Genomic DNA, 18860 nt, shown 5'->3' with positions numbered 1-18860 from the left:
TTAACTATACATCATGTAGGCTAAAGCCAATTGGATATAAGTTCCATGAAATATAAATCAGATATCACCATTGCACATTTATTATTATGATCATGTATTGTATCATGGGGAATATTTCAGCTTTTCATCTTTGGCATGGATTGTTGTGGATTTAGAAAACTCCAGAAGAAAGCAAAAGAGATGAGAGCTTTTATGGTAAACCCAGATACCATGGGACCTGTGATAAAAGTGACAATCCTGAAACAAAAAAACAGATGTGAAACAGGGATAAGGAGATTAGAACATTGTAGTGATACATACAGATTTTTGACATAGACCTTTGTTGATATATCTGCCTTTGCAGCTTTTTTCTTCCTTTCTTTAAATATAGAATTAATTGAAACACTTTAAAGCTTAGTGTTATCAGTGAGAATTTTACCTGTAAGCATGGAAAAGCTCTTTTGACCTGCTTGGGAAATCATAGGTCAAGCTATCTATGCTTATAGATTTACAATGTCTGTGGGGTTTTTGTTCATCACCTTAAGATAAGTGTGTGAAATGCATCCTTTACCTTTAAAGACACTGTATTGCAGCTGTGCAGACAGGTTGCAGCTTGATAGTTAATTACTTCAGATGTACATGAGAACTTTCCCTGTAACAGTTCTGACTTTTGACTCTCTATCTTGGAGATATGAGTACTGATCATTATAAGCTGTGAACTTCTTATTATAATGCAGCATTTTTGTCTAAAGTCCAATAAAATCACAAAGAATACATTAAACACAACTGAGACATTTCTGCAAATGCCTTTTTCATGCGTTAAAAGTACATCCCAAATGTGAAAAACTAGTCATGTAATTTACACTATTTGTACTCTGTAAGTGGGCAGTGTGTAAATAAGCTGTGCAGAATTTATGTGTCTGTTATATCTTAGAAGTGCAGTCTGCAGTTTAAAGATAGATATTCTAATCACAGAGGTTTACCTTCTAATCTGTTTTTTATGCAGGGAAAAGAAATGTGAGCTTCTCAGTGAAAAAGTTCAGCACTATTTGGGACCATTTGGGTGAGCAGGTTTTTTCAGAGCTGTGGGATTCTTGCAGAGAATGTAGCCTGACACCAGCTTCCCAGCTGAAACTCAAATACCTTTTCTCAGTTGAGCTGCACTTTGTAAAAATACCACTGGAAGAACACAAGTCTTCAACGAGATAGACTGCACATTACTGAGAACTGAATAATTGAAATTCAGAACCTGAAACTGTTGTGGGAAGCTTGTAGGCAGTGAGTTTGGAACATGGCTATAGAACAATGTGTTGCTGGTGAGATATTCTTGCCACCAGGTAAATTTACTGCTTCTCTGCTGCTCTTCACTAAGTGGGAAACGCTGTACAGTCCAGATAAAATGTTTTCATCTTTGTCTGAAAGGACATTTTGTATGAAAGGAAGAGTTTTCTCCACAATGAAATGCATTTAATTTCTACTTGAAAAACTACTCTATCTAAGTAAAGCTGATTTTAAAAAGTGAAAGTAGCATTCATGTTGCAGAGCTAAAAAAATGGAATGTAAGCTTGAACAAAAGTTCGTGTTGCTGTTGGTGCTGTATGTTGGCAGTGCTGTGGTGTTTGCTATCCTGGATTATACTCTTTAAAGTTATGACTTAACTGCACATATAAAGAAATATACATGGATTCCAATGGAGAGATGATTTAACTCTGAGTTGGAACTTTTAATTTATAAGCATAAATCAGGAAGAATTGGGAAAAGTTGAAGTAGGATTAATAGATTTCCACAGTATTTTTATGAAAAAAAAAAAAAAAAAAGAAAAGGGATTGAGGAATACTGTATCTTGTTGCAATTCCTCATATAAAATATGATATGTCTTAAAATGGTATCATGGAATATTCACTGCTAGTCTTCAGAGTATACAATTATATGTTGTTTAAAGTTATTTTAAAATCAAGGGATAATAAGTGAAATAACTGGTAACATCTTGTGATAGATCGCTAACTTGTGTAACAAAATAATTCATTGCACACATAGAATTATTAAAATATTTTTATTGTGGTGGTAGTCAATGACTGCTTGTGATTACTTCTTAGGTAGGCTATTCTTTGCATAGATATCATCCTGAACTGTGAAGACAGTTTAAAAATCATAGCAAATATTAGAATATTGGCAATTTAACCAGCCCTTGCACTCAATACAGCAGTGATTTCAATTAATGTGTTTATAGAGAGAGATTTAGGTATTAAAAAAGGAAATATTTTATTTCTGGTTAGGAAACAGAAAATTTGGAATCTATAGGAAATGCCAAACATCTTAGAGGTTTGGCTGATGGTAGTTTGAGGGGTAAAAAGTCACAGACCCTGTCAATGGACCTGATACCTATAGTCTCTTTATCCATTAGTCTCCGTTACTTCATTTTCTTTTCAAGAAATCTGATTCCTTTGGATTTGTGTCCTTTCTGTGATCAGCTTACACTTCACTCTCCGCTGTTGTCTTGAGAGATTGTTCTCGATTCAGAGTAGTGTGTGTCTTAAACCAGACTGGAAGTACAGGAGTGTGGAAGGATTTAAAAGCCATGGAAAAATTGTTTCTTCAGATCTCGAATTTGGGGGTTAGTACCTGAATGCATGATTTTATCCCAGTGGTCTCTGCATAAGAGTCTGAATGTTTTTCCATTGTCAGTACTGTAAGGTGCATGTTTGTGAACTTTCTTAAGGCACAGACCTACCATTAAAATGGATCCCAGAAAGGATTGGACTGAATGCTATGTCAGCAGGGATAATACTGACTTTCTCCCTGCTTTGATGTCTCCCAACTCTGCAGCAGAGTGGAGTGAGCAGGCAGGTGGAGAAAACCTTTAGGAGAAGCATGCTGTATATGATGTGCAGAGCCATGAAATGCAGTTAACTGAAGACAGAAGTTGCTGGCACTTATGACACATTTCTTCAGCCTTAGGCAATGGAGGTTCTTAAAGATGGAAAGCAGTAGTGTGTTTGAATAACAAGAGCATGTGAAGTTCTTACCCTGTTATTTACAGAGTTTGTAAACTTGTTGTGAGCTTGCTTTATTATTCGCTTTAGTATGAGCTGGAGATTCTATTTTTGTTGTGTTTCAGCTGGAGTCAGGTTCTGAAAGCATTGTTAGAATCATGATACTAAATTTAATCTGGACTTATAAAATCGTGGAGGAAGACATTCTTCAGATGGGGATACTGATATACAAACTAAAGATTTTACCTCTGTACTCAGAAACAAATCTTAGGTTCTGTGATGTTTGACAAATAATACGAAGTCTATTATGAGATTATGTTTCAAAATAAATAAATATTGAACTTGTAAACAAGAGTTGTTTTTCTTGCATGGTACATTGAAGAGAACCTTTCATTTTTATACTGCAGATGACATATTTTGGTGCTGATGGCTGTAATATGTGTATTAAACGATACGTACATTTTCTGCGTCTGATACCATACACTTTTTTCTTGCCTGATACTTGCCTGAGCATGAAGAAATACAGTCTTGTACAACCTGTCCTTGTGTGCATTTGCTTCATGAAGCAATGGAGAGTTGACTGCAGGAAGTCCTAAACTGAAACTATTACAGCTGACCACACCCCCTGCTCTCCACCCGCCCTGTGGCACTCAGGGTACTGGGGGAAGATGTTTTTGTTTCTCTTCGTTTTCTACTACCCAAATCTGCTTTAATTTGGCAGTAAGTTAATTTTCTGTAGGTCAAGTTTTATTTCCCCATCATTTGATGAAGTTTGCCCTATACTTGAAGTGTCTCTTTACTGCACAAAGTAAATAAAAAGCAGAGCAAGTACCTGGTTCATCCTTACTTAGAAAATCTGAGGAATTTGCTGCCAAATGAGACTGTGCCGGGCTTGAAGTCTAGTGAGATGTGTGTGCTACATTTAAGGTTGCTTAATTTTTTTCAGGTAATATGCATGGCAATGGCATGTTATGTTACCTTTGCATGAGATTAGTTCCAGCATCCTGGTAGGGTTTTCAGTTGCAGCTGTGAGCAGTGGTACTTCCTCAGATGAAACTGCTGGAAGATGAGTTAGTTCCTCAGAACTCAGAGTTGTACCCCAGATGCACATTAGGGGTTTTTATTTTTACATTTTTTATTAATCTTTGTTTTGCTGTGCGTTTTCATGGCACGGAACTTTTGCGATTGGAATTGTCTTAAGGCTGCAATTGCCCCTGGTATTCAATGTCTGAAAAAGTATGGAAACTGTGGTGCTTTAATGCACGACTTTGATTTTCTCTACTTTCTGTGTTCACTTCCATGGTAGAAGATCTCCTTAACCCCATTTCTAATGATTATGGAAAAATAAGGGTATGGTTGGCAAGGATGCAGCTTCATCTTCCCTTTTCTACTTGTGAAATTGTCCAACAGATGAAGAAATAGCCTTTTTTTTTTTTTTTCTCAAAAACAGTCAGAGTGATAACAGAGATTATTTGATTACCCAGATTTGTCTGAAAATTACCCATTTGCATACATATAACTTTACATCACTGTTTTTTAACTTCTGACTCAGGAAACTGGCAATATTTTTTTGATTTCTCAACCATTGAGTTAAAATTCGGTTTATGCAAGGAGCTGAAAGAAAACATTAAATGTCGGTGGTCATAGCACAGCTTTTCAGTTGGCAGTCTGAAGAGCATAATCTTAAAGCTCTGGTTTCAATTTGCAGAGAAGAGAATGAAGACAGAAGAAATATGGCAAATGTTCTACGACTGAGTCTTTGTGTGAGGGGGACTAAGGCCTTATTTTTGGTTGGTGGACAGGGAAAACTGTCCACCTAATGGACTGCTTCTCCTGTTCTATACCCAGTTTATCAACACCTTTCGTAGTCTAAATGATTCTTTAAAAAAAATAAAATAATCTATGCCTGAGTTAAATTCAGCATCAGACATAAAAATCAAATGAAAAGTAGTCTATGCATTTTACTAGTATTTGAGAGCTATCCTTTTAAATAAAAATTAGTTTCAACTCATAATTTATATTAGAAAAGTTAATTCTTATGTAAAAATAACATTTTTCCAGATGCATAGAAGTGTTATCTTGCAGATGTATAGAAAGTACTTAGTGACACATAACTAGCTAATGTTCTAATGTGTAACATTTAAAGCTCATGATGAACTGAACCTAAAAAAGCAAGTGCAAAAAGGAAAAGGAACAGCCAAAACCTCAGATATTTTATGTTTGTGTACAGTGTTAGTGATGACCTTTCAATATCTGTTCAGCATTCTGTAACTAGTGTAGCTGATTGAAAAATTAAATACATGTATTCACATTTATTTCATATGATTGTGCAGAAAGATTTTATTGGATTTTTCTTTTTAAAGTAATGCCCACCTATGCTTGAAGGAAATTGTGTTTTGTACCACATATGAAATTTGAGTTTGTTTTCTTGCTTGGGTCAGAATACTTTTTGGATGATTTATCCATATGTCAGGCAGGATATCCAACATAGAGAAGAGCTTTTTGCTTCTCTTAGCCAGATGCATCACCTTGTTTCCTTTCTGTAACATAACTGTTTAACAGGATTTTTAAGTTTAGAAAATGAGTAAGTTTACTGTCACTCTTGCTGATGTGGGAAAAAACGCCCCCAAAATCTTTCTGTCTCCCGCTTTACTCTTGATAGGAACTTGTATGTGTTGGCAGCTTAACAATTTGAGCTGAGTTAGATTTGTATGGTATTTATATAAATATGTTTTATAGTATTTTTTTAACTTTGGCCACACTCTGTTAATATTAAATGTGCATCTGGTGTGTTAACTTTTCATGTATGTTTGTGTGTATAAATATTTTGGGATGGGGAGGAGCTAAACAAGTATGTGGCTGTATTAAAATATTTTTCTGGTGTAACTACTGGCAGCTAAGGAGGGATTACTGCCTTTTTTTATAGGTTTGAATGGTTTTTTTTGTTTTAAATTTGACTAAGTGTAAAAGGAGTGCCACAAGATGTCTTTTCCATCTTCACATTTGTTCAGGATGTATTCTTATGCCTTAAATTGTTCCTGTTATTTCATTAAATATAGTTATCTAAAAATGTGACAATACACTAAATAATAAAACCAGTGTATAGACTTTTCTGTAAATGCTGTATGTATTTAAATGACCCCCTGGGTCTCCTAAACCAAACTTTTAACATTCCGTATCTTTTACTGTGCATATGCTACTGGCAGGTAGCCACCCACCCACCCAGATTTAGTTGAAATAAATGAAAGCTATTCCAGTTCTTCTAAGTAGAAAGCTTGTAAAACACAAAGGTAGTCACTTTACTCATAAGGTTACTAAAAAAAAGCGTTTTCTTAAATGGGAGTTTTGTGGGTTTTGTTTTTTTTTCTTCTGCAGGACCGTACACAACTTAGTAAAGTCTTGTGTGTCCGTTTTGTTTTCCTTTGCAGATGGGGTTTATACAGATTAATGAGGACTTCATATTTATTGAGCCACTCAATCGCACTTTGGCTGTGACAGGCCACGCACACAGGGTGTACAGACGGAAAAGGTCCACAGAGGAGAAAGTCACCGAAAGGCCGGCTTCTCAGAACCAGTACTGTGGTGTGGTTACAGGTAACACACAAACTGCACTGAAAAGTTCTAACCCGGCAAATACGTTTTTTTTTAAGATAAGTAAAAAAAAAACAAACACAAAACCAATCAAAAACCAAACAACAAAAGCATATCTAATCAAATTCTCGTAGCAGTACCTCAGGGTGAACTTTGAGGTGGGCAAGCTGAGGCTGCAATTTTACTTGTTGGAAGAGGGAACTGTCCACTGAGGAATAGACATTGCTTCTTAATTTCCATTTGTATATGAAAGTAGAACTCTTTGGATCATTTTTCTCCTTCAACTTAATAATTGCAATCTAATTTTTTTTCCATCTTCATAGTTGCTTAATTACTCACTATATGCAAGGCTTCTACTTAATTTTCTGTTTTAAAAGGCTGGAGTGTGTTGAAGAGTTCTTCCTAACCTTGGTTAGGAATAAGTCTTGAACTTTCAAATGTGTCCGACACTGAATTGAAGTGATTTTTATAAGTGTTCTGGTTCTATGATTTATGCTCAGAAGACCTGTATGAAACAATCTTAATGCATCTTTGTCAATGACAGCTAGAAGAAGCCGTTGAAGTAGAAGGGTTTCAACAAAAATTTGGCACACGGTGATGACTTAGTCGTCTTCAATGGAGAAGTAAAACTGGCTTTTGTGACAGATGACATTCTGTTGTTCCTGCTTCATCATCAGCTCACCTTCTTCAAAGGCCAGAGGGCATCTCAGTCTTTTGACCTCAGCGTGAGCTGAGGGTGTTTCTAATGTTGTTGTCAGAAATTGTTTTTCTTCAGGAAATCAACCAGGATGAGTGCACATTTGTAGGCATGTTTTTCATGCATAACTGAGATACCGACAAAGTGAAAGAAATGGCAGAGGCAACTGATGTGAGTAGGGAGCTGGATTGTATATTTGGGGCGAGGCAGAAGGAACTGAGTTATTTCAGATAGGTAAGGAAAGGTAAAGGAAGGATGCAGCTGCAGTTTTCTGGTGCCTAAGGGTCTGCAGAGAGAAGATGAAGCCAAACATTCCTTAGGGGTATGCTGTGACAGACAACAGCTGTAACTTGCATTCAAGAAAATTTCAATTTGCATAAGGAAAAAAAAAAAATCTCAGCAAGAATGCTTGGCACTGCAAGAGTGAGGCTGTTGAGTCCATGTCCTCAGACATTTATAAAACTTAACTGGAAATGGCTCTAAGAGAGCTAATCAGACTTTGACATTTGTACAGACTAGTGCAGGAGGTTGGACTACCTGCCTTCCAGGGATCACTTTCAACCTGTGCTTTTCTGTGGCTATCTAATCCTTCCTGAACATTTTATATGGTTACAGAATAACTGTGACAGGCTTTTTTCTTTGTGTGTTCTTTCCCCCCCCCCCCCCCCCCCCCCCCATTTTGGAAGTATTGTTTTTATAGTTAGGCATACATCCACAGTTTGAAATCAAAGATAAATCAGCAAAACAAGGCTGTTATTGTAGCTATTAAGCAGGACTAAACAAATGACATGTAACTTCCTCCAGCAGACTCTATATTACTCTTCTAGGCGTTGTATTTTATTGACACTGCTTATCTTAAAGTGAAGTTTTCTATATTAGCAGAAATTGTTCACATAAGGTAAAACTGTTTATTCTTCCCTATTAGTGATAAATAAGTTAAGAGTATCCATGCCTGCATGTGTTTGGGAATGAGAAAGACAAAATGAAAAGTATGCATGGTGTGTGCACTGTGAAGTGAGAGGGGCATCTGACAAATAGCAAACCATGATGGGTATTAAAATGAGTAAAGATGCAAACTTTTCTGTAAGGATGTTATTTTTTCTGTGATGTTCATTGCCAGATAGCCTTTATGCTCTTATGCTCTAAAACAGAAAAGTCAGCTTATTCTTTTATAATAATCTTACTCTCAAGGCTCTGACTTGTTGCAAATAGTCTGTCAACAGAGGTTCAAATATTTGCTTGAAGTAAGTTTTATTATCTCTACTACCAGCTTTTAAATTTCAGAATAGTTCAAGCTGTGCATAACTGATTAGCATCTTCTGGCATAGCTTTATTCCCGGAGGGTATAAATATCTGCTGTTTCTTACTGATGCTGTTGTACTAGCAAGACCAGTCCCTCACTCTGCAGGTATAAGTTATTTTAGTAAGAGGGGCTGCAGTAAGTTACATGCTTAAAAGCCCTGTGTATGCTGGGAGCAATTTGCTGGTGTGACATGAAGTTAGCTAATACCACCAAAATATTAACGTTACAGACAGAGATTTAAAGGTGGGTTGAAGCATCAATAATAAGCCTTTACATCAACATTTTAGAAATTCTAAGTCAAATCCTAAACTAAGTAGATCAGTTGAACAGATATAAAACAAATGAGTATATGGGCTTCTGAGATGGTCTCAGGTTATGCACAGCTGCCTTTAGTAGAAGTGTAGCTCTGCGGCACAGAGCAACTCAGTAATATGGAAACTTCTCAGCAATAGGGACCCATCTTACGACCGGATCTCTTGCTTCTACAGTACTTGTGTGTCAGAATAGGTGCTCTGGGACAGGTATTTGTGCTGCTGGTTTTGATCCAAATTGGTCTCAAAGGCTGGCTACCTATCAAGCAAATGTGTATTGCCAGTGATGAACTGTAATCATCGTTAAGAAGGAATGAATGTCTGTGCTAGAGGTGTTGAAGGATCACTATTGGAAATAATAGCTTTTCATGGAGAACTAGCAGAGGCAATCAAAGAAGGTATTGTTTGTTGTCCGTTACTGTTGAGGGCTGGATTGAAACTTGCTACACAGCCAAACTTGTTTGGAGAGAACAAAGAACTTGTTTTTGTGAATGGGGTGGTTTTCTTAGTAATTAGGGGAGGGAGAGAGTCATACTAACAGAAGCAGATGCTTTCTTGATTGGTAACATTGTGCACGTACATACTTTTGTTCAAAGAGTGTATGTTTTATTTATATATGTAAGCCAGTTGCACAGGCACAGACCTTACACATCACACCTTTCTTTAGCACATGGCCCACGAAACCTTTAAAAGCAACCAGTTCAGGAGCATGTTACAGAGAAAATGGGAGAGAGGTTGTAATTAGAGCAAAGGGCCACATTGGGAAGCTAAGTTATTTTCCTTCTACCTAATCTGAAGCTTTGGGGGAAAAAAAAAAAATCTTCTCAAGTAGTCATTCCTTTACATGAAGTGAGACCTCGTTCAGGATATGTTAAGTGTGAATTTTGAATCCCGTCTGAATTTTTGAGACCGGAGGACTCCTCTTCTACTTCTTAGTTCTGGCAATAAACAGTATACTGTCCTGGGCTACCAGTGTACTTCTCCTCTTAGCGTGATGCAGTTTAGCAGGAAAAAGCCTGCTAAATTTCACTGAATCAAAAGGTGAAGTTTTACTTTTTGGGATGTAGACTGGGTACTCAGCTGGGAGAACTGTGTTGATTCTTGCTCTGCAGCCTGTTTCTATGTGATAGTCATGAAATAAAATGCATAAACAATCTTTGTCATAGCTCTGGACCTATGAGGGAGAGACTAGTGCTACTTGAGATATTCACTTCTGTTCCTTGGATAAGAAAAAAGTTGTCACTCTGCAGGAAGGCATTTAAATGCCTATTCAAACTGTAGTGGAGGTATAGCTCATGGCTGCTTAAGTTCCTGGATATTCCCTATCTGGACAGAGTACTGTAATTTCCGTATGACTAGGGTCCACGTTTTTCTTTTCCCTGGGAAAAGAAAGCCTGGTGAGTGATGGTGATTGCTCTGTAGTCTGGGTCTCATGAGCCTATGCTCAGGAAATGCTTTTGTGCCTGAGGACTTGTAGGGGTCCAGCAGTCCTGTAGTTACAGCCTGTTCTTAGTGTTGGCTCAGATACTTTATGTAACCTGTGGATATAGTAGCCGGCTTTAAATACCTTTTGGGGTTTTGGGTGGGGTTATTGTTTTGTTAACACTCTTGTTATTTTCTCTTAATTGCCTATTGAATGCCAGATGTACTTGCTGCAGTATTTTTAGCCTTCTTGCTGGAGTACTGCAATATTCCAAGCTTTCCTTTCAGTCAGTTGAGTTTAAGTAATAAATTGATGTGTGCACAAAATAGAAGTCTTATTGCACAGAACACTCCTGTAGAATTTACTTTTTATTTTGACAATGTAATCAAATTTTAAGATGAATTTGTGCATCTTTAATCAGACTTTTATCTTGCTAGCACATGCAGTATTGATGTAGGTGGCTTTTTCCAGGAGCTGTTGCCTCTTACATACTGTACCTTCAATAATGACCTGTTCTTTATAATTTTTATGACTTTATAATTATATTTATGACTATATAAAGAAGCAAGTGTTTTTACCTAAAGCCTGTTTTGCCTGTTATCTGGCAGCAACCGTGGCAGTTGTTTGAATACCAGTAGTACCAAAATTACTAATTCCATTTATTTGAAGTTCTTAGGGAAGAGCTACAATTTTCTGATAAATGAAATCTCGTGATGGGAATTTCTGCCAGCAATTTGGGAAAGGTTGGCTGGCCAAGAACAGATTGTCCATTGGTTTGTTAATGGGACAGATAGCTAAGGCAAATGATGGGCACAGCCCCTGGCAGACAGCTTGTCTGCAGAGCTGTGTAGTCTTCTCATCCATTACAATCCCAAAAGCTGAGGTTTCAACAGTTTGCAGTTTATGGGACCACAGTGACCTTAGTGTTTAGCACAATGCTGTATTTTATTGTGGACTGCTTACTGTCAATTCTGCACTCCTAGCTATAACTTTTAGAGAGGTGTGTTAACAGACTGCTCTGTACAGGCTAGATGCTGTTTTTTACAAAGAAATGAGGAATGAATAAACTGTTCCTGGAAACTGCACTGGAATCAATCACTGTGCCTATGAGGAAGGCAGATTGACCAGATGGCTTCTGAGGGATCTTTTCTAACCCAAATTAGTCAACTGTTTAAACTTAGATCTATAGCTTACTCTTGCAGCATTAAATGTTTGTATATTAAATCATAGTAGTTTAGCTTTTAGACTGTGGGGGTTTTGACACAAATACTGACACTGAAACTTCATGAGAAATTATCCTCAAAAGAGTGATTAAAACACACATAATGCTTTATAAACTAGGCTGTAGATCTACAGTTAGGAAACGTGAATAAGGCTAGAGGCTAGCAGAAGTTATGAAGCTAAGCACGTGTCTGAAGGCTCAAAATGAGAGACTTTAAATTTAATCTTAGATAGCTTATGAATTTATAAACTGTTTCTACTTCTAGGAAATCAAACACCAAATGTTTATTTCTGGAGAACATATACTTTTTTCTTTTAGTAAATGTGTATGCTTATCAGTGTTTTACATTGCCACCAATTGTATAGGAATCAGTAAGCCTTTCTAACATGTAGTGGGATGGACTAAATCACTCACATGCATAATCTTTTACAAATGACTACAGAAAAAGATGGACAGCCTTTTTTAGCATGCATGTCATACTTGTTACATTGAAAAAATATATCTACATTATATTTACATTAAATCTTCTTTACAGAATCACAGAATATGCTGAGTTGGAAGGGACCCATAAGGATCATCGAGTCCAACCCTTAGCCCTGCACAGACCCATCCCAAGAGTCACACCATGTGCCTGAGAGCATCATCCAAACGCTTCTTGAACTCTGTCAGCCTTGGTGCTGTGCCCACTGCCCTGGGGAGCCTGTTCAGTGCCCAACTACTCTCTGGGGGAAGAACCTCTTTGTAATATCCAGCCTAAATCTCCCCTGACACAATTTCAGGCCATTCCCTCAAGTCCTGTCACTGGTCACCACAGAGCAGAGATCAGTGCCTGCCCCTCCTCTTCCCATCCCAGGTGCAGAATCCAGCACTTCCCCTTGTTGAACCTCCTATGGTTGGTGATTGCCCAGTTCTCTCATTTGTCTTGGTCTCTCTGCAGGGCATCCCTGCCTTTGAGGGAGTCAACAGCTCCTCCCAGTTTTGTATCATCTGCAAACTTGTTCAGTATCCCTTCCAGTCTTGCATTGAAGTCATTTATGAAGATGCTGAAGACCACCTAAGATGGAGCCCTGTGGAACCCCACTAGTGACAGGTCTCCAGTCTGATGTCACCCCAGTCACTGTTACCCTCTGTGCCCGACCCCTGAGCCAATTGCTCACCCACCACACAGTTTATCCAGCTGTGGGCTGGACATTTGGTCCAGAAGGATCCTGTGAGAGACAGTATCGAAAGCTTTACCAAAATCCAAGAAGATTACACCAGCTGGCTTCCCTTGGTCTGCTGGGTGGGTTACCTTGTCATAAAAGGAAATTGAGTTTGATGAGCAGGACTTTCCTCTCACGAAGCCGTGCTGGCTGTGACTGATGACTGCATTGTCTTTCTGCTGTTTTTCAGTACTTCCCACAATAATCTTTCCCATGACTTTACCAGGCACTGGAGTGAGACTTCCTCTAATTTCCTGGTCCTCCTTCTTACCCTTCTTGAAAACTGGGACAATATTCACCAGCTTCCAGTCAGCTGGGACCTCTCTGGATTCCCAAGACGACTCAAAAATCACTGAGAGAGGTTTTGTGATGACATCAGCCAGCTCTTTGAGGATTATGGGAGGAATCCCATCAGGCCTCATGGATTTGTAGGGATCCAGCTGGAGCAGCAGATCCTCACAATTTCAGGGTTGACTGGGAGTTGATCATTCTGGCAGTAAATGGTCCTCCAGCTCAGGGCACTGAGACCTTCTTGGTCCATCATCCATGTTGAAGGTAGAGGCAAAGAAAGCATTAAACACCTCGACCTTTTCTCTGTCGCTGTTTGTGAGGTGACCATCCTCATCCTGTAATGGGTTGATGATATTTCTATACTCCCTTTTGCCATTAACGTATTGGAAAAAACTCTTTTTATTGTCCCCCACATTTCTGGCACCTTCAACTCCAGCTGAGCTTTGGCTGCGTGGATTTTCTCCCTACAGCAGCAAGGAGTATGTCTGAATTCTCCCCATGTCACTTGATCTTGCTTCCACTGGCTATACAAGTTCCTTTTTTGCCTTAATTCGAAGAGAAGATCCCTGCTCAGTCAAGCCAGCCTTCTGCCTCACCTGCTTGACTTCTGACATTTGGGAATTACTGCTCCTGTGCCCTTAGGAGGCGATGTTTGAAAAGTGACCAACACTGATGGAACCCAGCACCTGCAAAAGGATTTTCCCAGGGGACCTTACTTATTAATTCCCTGAGCAGCCTGAAGTCTGCTCTCCTCATGTCCAGAGTTGAGGTTTTGCTGGCACTTTTGTTCCTGTGGAGATTTTAAATTCAATCACTTTGTGCTCACTGTGGCCAAGAGACCACCAATCTCCACTTGGCTCATGAGATCCACTCTGTTGACAAGCAGCAGATCAAGGAGGGCATCTTTCCAAGTTGGATCCCTTAGGACCTGTTCCATAAAGTAGTCATCCAGGTTTTCTTAGAAATCTTCTGGCCCAGGTTGAACCAGCTGTGTGATGCTTCCAGTCAATTTCTGGCAAGTTGAAGTCTCCTGTAAGGACAAGGACAGAGACCCCTCTTCCACTATTATCTTATATTTTGAGTTTAATTTGTGAGTTTATTGGCTTCTAAGTCATATTTTTAGCACTTTCCTGAAGAGTGACTTATTTTTTTGGAGAGTAGTCATGTGTTATAAAAAGAACCATAGGGACTTTCCTGTTAAATATGAGATTGATTAATTGCAAAATATTTCCTCAAAATCTCTGAATATTTGATTATTTCTAGAACATGTATTTATAATTGTCATCTCAGGCATCACTTTCTTTGGAAACAGAGAGCCCAATATTCCATTATGGATGGTGAAAAAACTTGATTTCAGTTACTTCAATGAGATCGGTCTCAGAAGTTCTACTTCCTCTCCACAAAATCTAACAAACTTTGACTATTACAAGGAGTTCCATTTTGTATTTTGTTTTAAATTATTTTGAATTTTATTAAAATTTAAATTTGTATTAGATCATCTAAAATGTCGTTGCTAACTGCTGTATGTATATCTGACCACCACCTGGCCTGAACTGTTTCAGTGTAGCTAGTTTTTCTTTTTTCGTATGTATCGTGGTAGTAATAGGGATTTTGTGGTGTTTTTGGAGAGGAAACTTAAAATTAACACCAGCAGTAACCTCTACCTTACCATAAATGTAACATGCTTTTGATTTGTAGCTTTCTGTAGGTTTAGAGGTCTGTTTCCAGGGTTTCGTTTTATTGTTTTACTTCAGCTGCTTATGGTGACAGCAGTACTGACTTTGAAGTCGTGCCAGTAGGACTTCACTTTTCTGTTTCTAACAAATCTGTATCCTACATATCGTTCTCTGTCATTCATTTGAAATATTCTTTCATCTTTGCAAATCACCAATTGTCCCATGTATTTTCCTAATGCTGAATTTGTGGCAAATCTGCATTTGTCATCTCGGATGCTAAAATATAATTACATCAAGATGTTTTCTCTGTGCTTTGTGAAGATGGACGGACACCAGTTCTGCAATGTCAGTGGGACTGTTTTTCTTTCAGACCCAACATGAGTTTAGTTTTCTCCCACAAACCAAACTAGGAGACATACATATTCTCCTATTAATATGTTAGGTAAAAAGAATGCAAAGAATGTTTCTGACTTTATTTGAACAGATGGATAAGATTCCTGTTTTCTTGGTGTGAACTAATATTTATACGTAGTACAGACCTTTAGTATGAGCCTTAGCATTGACTGTGGCAAGTAAGTATATATTCAAGTTCATTGCTATTACATTCCACAGAGTTATAACATAATCGAGGGTAACAAATCCTAAAAAGTACTGTAGGGGTAGCTTGAAGGATGAGTTTCTCAAGCAGTGTTTTGTTTTACAGACAAAAGAAAATCCAAGAATCAAAAAGTATCAGAAAGTGGAAGAGGAAAGCGATACTCTTACAAGTTACCTCAGGAGTACAATATAGAAACTGTCGTGGTGGCAGATCCAGCTATGGTTTCGTATCATGGAACAGATGCTGCCAGAAGATTTATTCTAACCATCTTAAACATGGTAGGAAATTTAAAATGAATTTTGATGTTTTGCCAACAGTGCATGCACCGGGGGCTGATTTTGTTGTTCCTTCTGATGATTCTGACTGAGCACAGTCTGATGATTCTGATGATTCTGACTGAGGGACAGTCAGCACACGACCATCAACAGGCTGTCAGGGCTTAGTCCATATGTTTTGCAGCATAAAACCATGATGGTGCAGACTTGTCTGTGCTGTCTGATCATACATCTTCAGGGAAACCTGAAAGTGAGAGAACAAGAATACTTTTTGGTTAGAAGTCCAAGGTGTTGTTGGAAAGGTTGTGGTGTTGGATGGTTTCTGGTGATCTGTGCTTATTATGAAGACATGATGTTGTAGAAAAGGATTGTGTGGTCATTAGCGGCCTAAAAAAAGGAAAGAGGAATGGACTTGGACAGTTACATTCCCTCCCAGCTCTATCTGGAGCTGTAGTGCACTCATTTGGTGCCTAAAGCATTGAAAAAATTGCATCTGTATTGACAAGAGGAGATTGTCCTAAAGAAGGAGCATAAGCTGAGCAATTAATATAAACTTTAGCTATTCTGAATGATAGAGAAAGTTAGAGACCTAGAGTTAGAGGTTGGCTCAAGCCACTTGGGCCCTGATCGTGGATTTAACTGAACAGAAATTTTCATGTAAACAGTATTAAATGCACATGTAAATATTTGGAGAAACAGATTACAGTTTGTAAAGTGGTCATGGCCACTGAGGGGGAAAGGTCTTTTTTTGTGTTCCTGGAATGAATATTGGCTAAGTTCTCTTTTTTCTTTCAGAAAACCAACACAGTATATTAGCTTAATGTTGTGCTCAATTTTTGGAATATTAAAGCAGTCACGGTGGAATATGAGAATGTTTTGAGGTTCTACTATTTTTAGTATACAGTGTGTTGTGTGCAATACAAGCACATATTTTTATTTGCTGTTTTTTATCTTAGGTTTTTAACCTTTTCCAGCACAAGAGTCTTGGACTACAAGTAAACCTTCGAGTGACTAAGCTTGTCCTCCTTCATGAGACTCCAGTAAGTATTTATCACCTTTGTCTTAGTCTGTTGAGGGTAATGCTACTTAGCTTGTTGCTCCAAAGGCTTGCAGTATTCACCAGCTTTAGTGGCTAGCAAATTTCCTCAGTTAGCTTTTGTGCATCACTTAGTTATTTTCACTGATGGGCAGCCCCAGCGAAGATTAGGCTTCTCCTAATTGAGATTAGCTCGGTTGGTTGGAGCATGGTGCTGATAACACCAAGGTCATGGGTTTGATCCCTGTACAGACCATTCACCTGTGAGTCAGGCTCAGTGATTCTGTGTCTCTGTAATTTATGTGCTGCATGTATCGAGACTGTTCTTGCAGTCAAAAGTCAATCAAAGTTTCCTTGTGGAAATCAGGTGGATCTTCACAAAGTCTGCCTCTGCTCTGCCTTTTGTGCATTTGTATGGCTCAATACAAAAATCATCCCCCTTAAACCAAATGGGCAGTAGAAGGAGTACCGATGTTCTTTGTTAGCTAATCCCTAGACAAACAAAAGGTGACATGATAAAGCACTTCTTTTACCCTTTTCAGACATCATCTCAAATATTGTTCTTTTTTTCTAAAGAAAGACAAGTAGGTTGATACCCTGACTGAGATTTTCCATTAACCTGTGGGTTTTATATCTTATTTCAGGACAATGTCAACTTGATTTCTTGTTTGGTTTCTTTTCTACAAAATCTTATGCAAATCCTTTCACACTTGACTTAGTTCCCTTATCCACAATTCTAATTTTAAAATATTATGTTTTTCCATTGAAGAAGCAAGTATTTCTTTCTTCAGTTCTTCTCGGCAGTTGAAGGATAATGAAAGATCAGAAAATAAATAAGATAAGAGTTCAGGTGAAGAGACTCATGTACACTTTTCAGTGCACTGTCTCCATTTGTATCTTTGATATGAGAAAAAGGTGATCTCTGATCCTGAAGTTTGAGTTGTTTTGCTTTGAATATATTATACCATAAAAGGCAGAATATTTTTACTAACTCAGTCAAAGAAGCATCTGAATTCTATTTAGAGAATCATAATTTTAATAACATTAATTTTTTTTTAATTTCCAGGCGGATATGTATATTGGACATCATGGGGAAAAAATGCTGGAAAGCTTTTGTAAATGGCAACATGAAGAATTTGGCAAGAAGAATGATATACACTTAGAAATGTCAACAAGCTGGGGAGAAGACATGTCTTCAATTGATGCAGCCATACTGATCACAAGGTAAAATAATAAAAGATGAGCATTAAAAATAGGCAACAGCCTAATATGAACATAGATCAAAGGACTTGATAGATGACCAACACAGGAATTGTGCAACTTGAGGCATCTTTCCTGAACTCAAAGGTGATGGTAAAGTGATAGTTCAGAACAGTCGTTCAGGCAGTAGTTACCAGATGGTAAACATCTGAAATGATGAATGGGTTACTCTTTTATTTCTTCTTTGTCTATGGGGCTGAGGCCTTAGACATATAGCTAAGGTTGGATACTTTCCTCCATGAACCTTCATTTAAAAGAGGAAGCACATGCAGACCTGTAGACACTTTAATTCAAAACACAAAACCATATTTAAACCACTCAGGGCTGGATCAGCATTAGGCACATTACTGAGTTATGCTTCCCTCTTATGGATCTAGAGCTAGTGTGTTTCACTGTGTGCTGAAGGCACCTCGTGTACCATTAGTATGTGCTCTGCAGCCACAGGGCTGTGATTCCAGATCTGCAGTTCCTTGTAACTCTGAAGTGTCAGGCATTTCACACACTGAGTAGGAAATGGGACCCCAGCTCAGCTCTATCTTTCCAAGCAGACACTGGCATGGTTTTGGCTGTAAGTGGTGCACAGGGGCGTGCATCTGGATGTTCAGACAGCGTACAGACACAATCAAAAGGAAAGGACAGAATGATGGTTCAACCAGACTAGGGTTGGACTTAGTACAGATTTGAAGTGGACCTTGGACTGGATAACCTACAGTGTTCCTTTCCAAAGAAAATTCCTGTAATTGGCTGTATCAGAATACTATTGTTCAGTTCCATGTTGGGTGATGACGTGGCATCCTAAAACCATGTGTAATATTTATCCATATGTATAGTCTTACACCACTTATTCAGGGCACTTTCTCTAGAAACTAAATGCCTTTTTTTTTTTTTAATTGGTTACATTCTGAGTACTCTAATATCTAGAGTGTGTTTCAATTTTCTGAGGCAGAAAAGCGCTGCCCTAAATTTTCCTGGTTTTGAGACCCAGTCACATACTGGAAGCAGG

The 18860-nt window shown here is 38.2% G+C and overlaps 1 protein-coding gene across 1 annotated transcript in view; it reads left to right on the top strand.

Moving 5' to 3' along the window:
* ADAMTS19 (ADAM metallopeptidase with thrombospondin type 1 motif 19) overlaps window positions 1-18860 on the top strand; it is a 133783-nt gene that overhangs the window by 18692 nt on the left and 96231 nt on the right. The window contains exons 3-6 of the mRNA XM_027714447.2: window positions 6401-6566; window positions 15392-15564; window positions 16518-16601; window positions 17664-17821. Coding sequence (XP_027570248.1) covers window positions 6401-6566; window positions 15392-15564; window positions 16518-16601; window positions 17664-17821 — 581 coding nt within the window. The remainder of the gene's footprint in view (window positions 1-6400; window positions 6567-15391; window positions 15565-16517; window positions 16602-17663; window positions 17822-18860) is intronic.

The sequence above is a fragment of the Pipra filicauda genome, unplaced genomic scaffold (genome assembly GCF_003945595.2).
Source record: "Pipra filicauda isolate LSUMZ 115617 unplaced genomic scaffold, ASM394559v2 scaffold216_size1298047_pilon, whole genome shotgun sequence".
NCBI classification, from domain to species: Eukaryota; Metazoa; Chordata; class Aves; order Passeriformes; family Pipridae; genus Pipra; species Pipra filicauda.
Note: the sequence above shows the minus strand (reverse complement) of the source record. Positions and strands in the feature narration are given on the sequence as shown.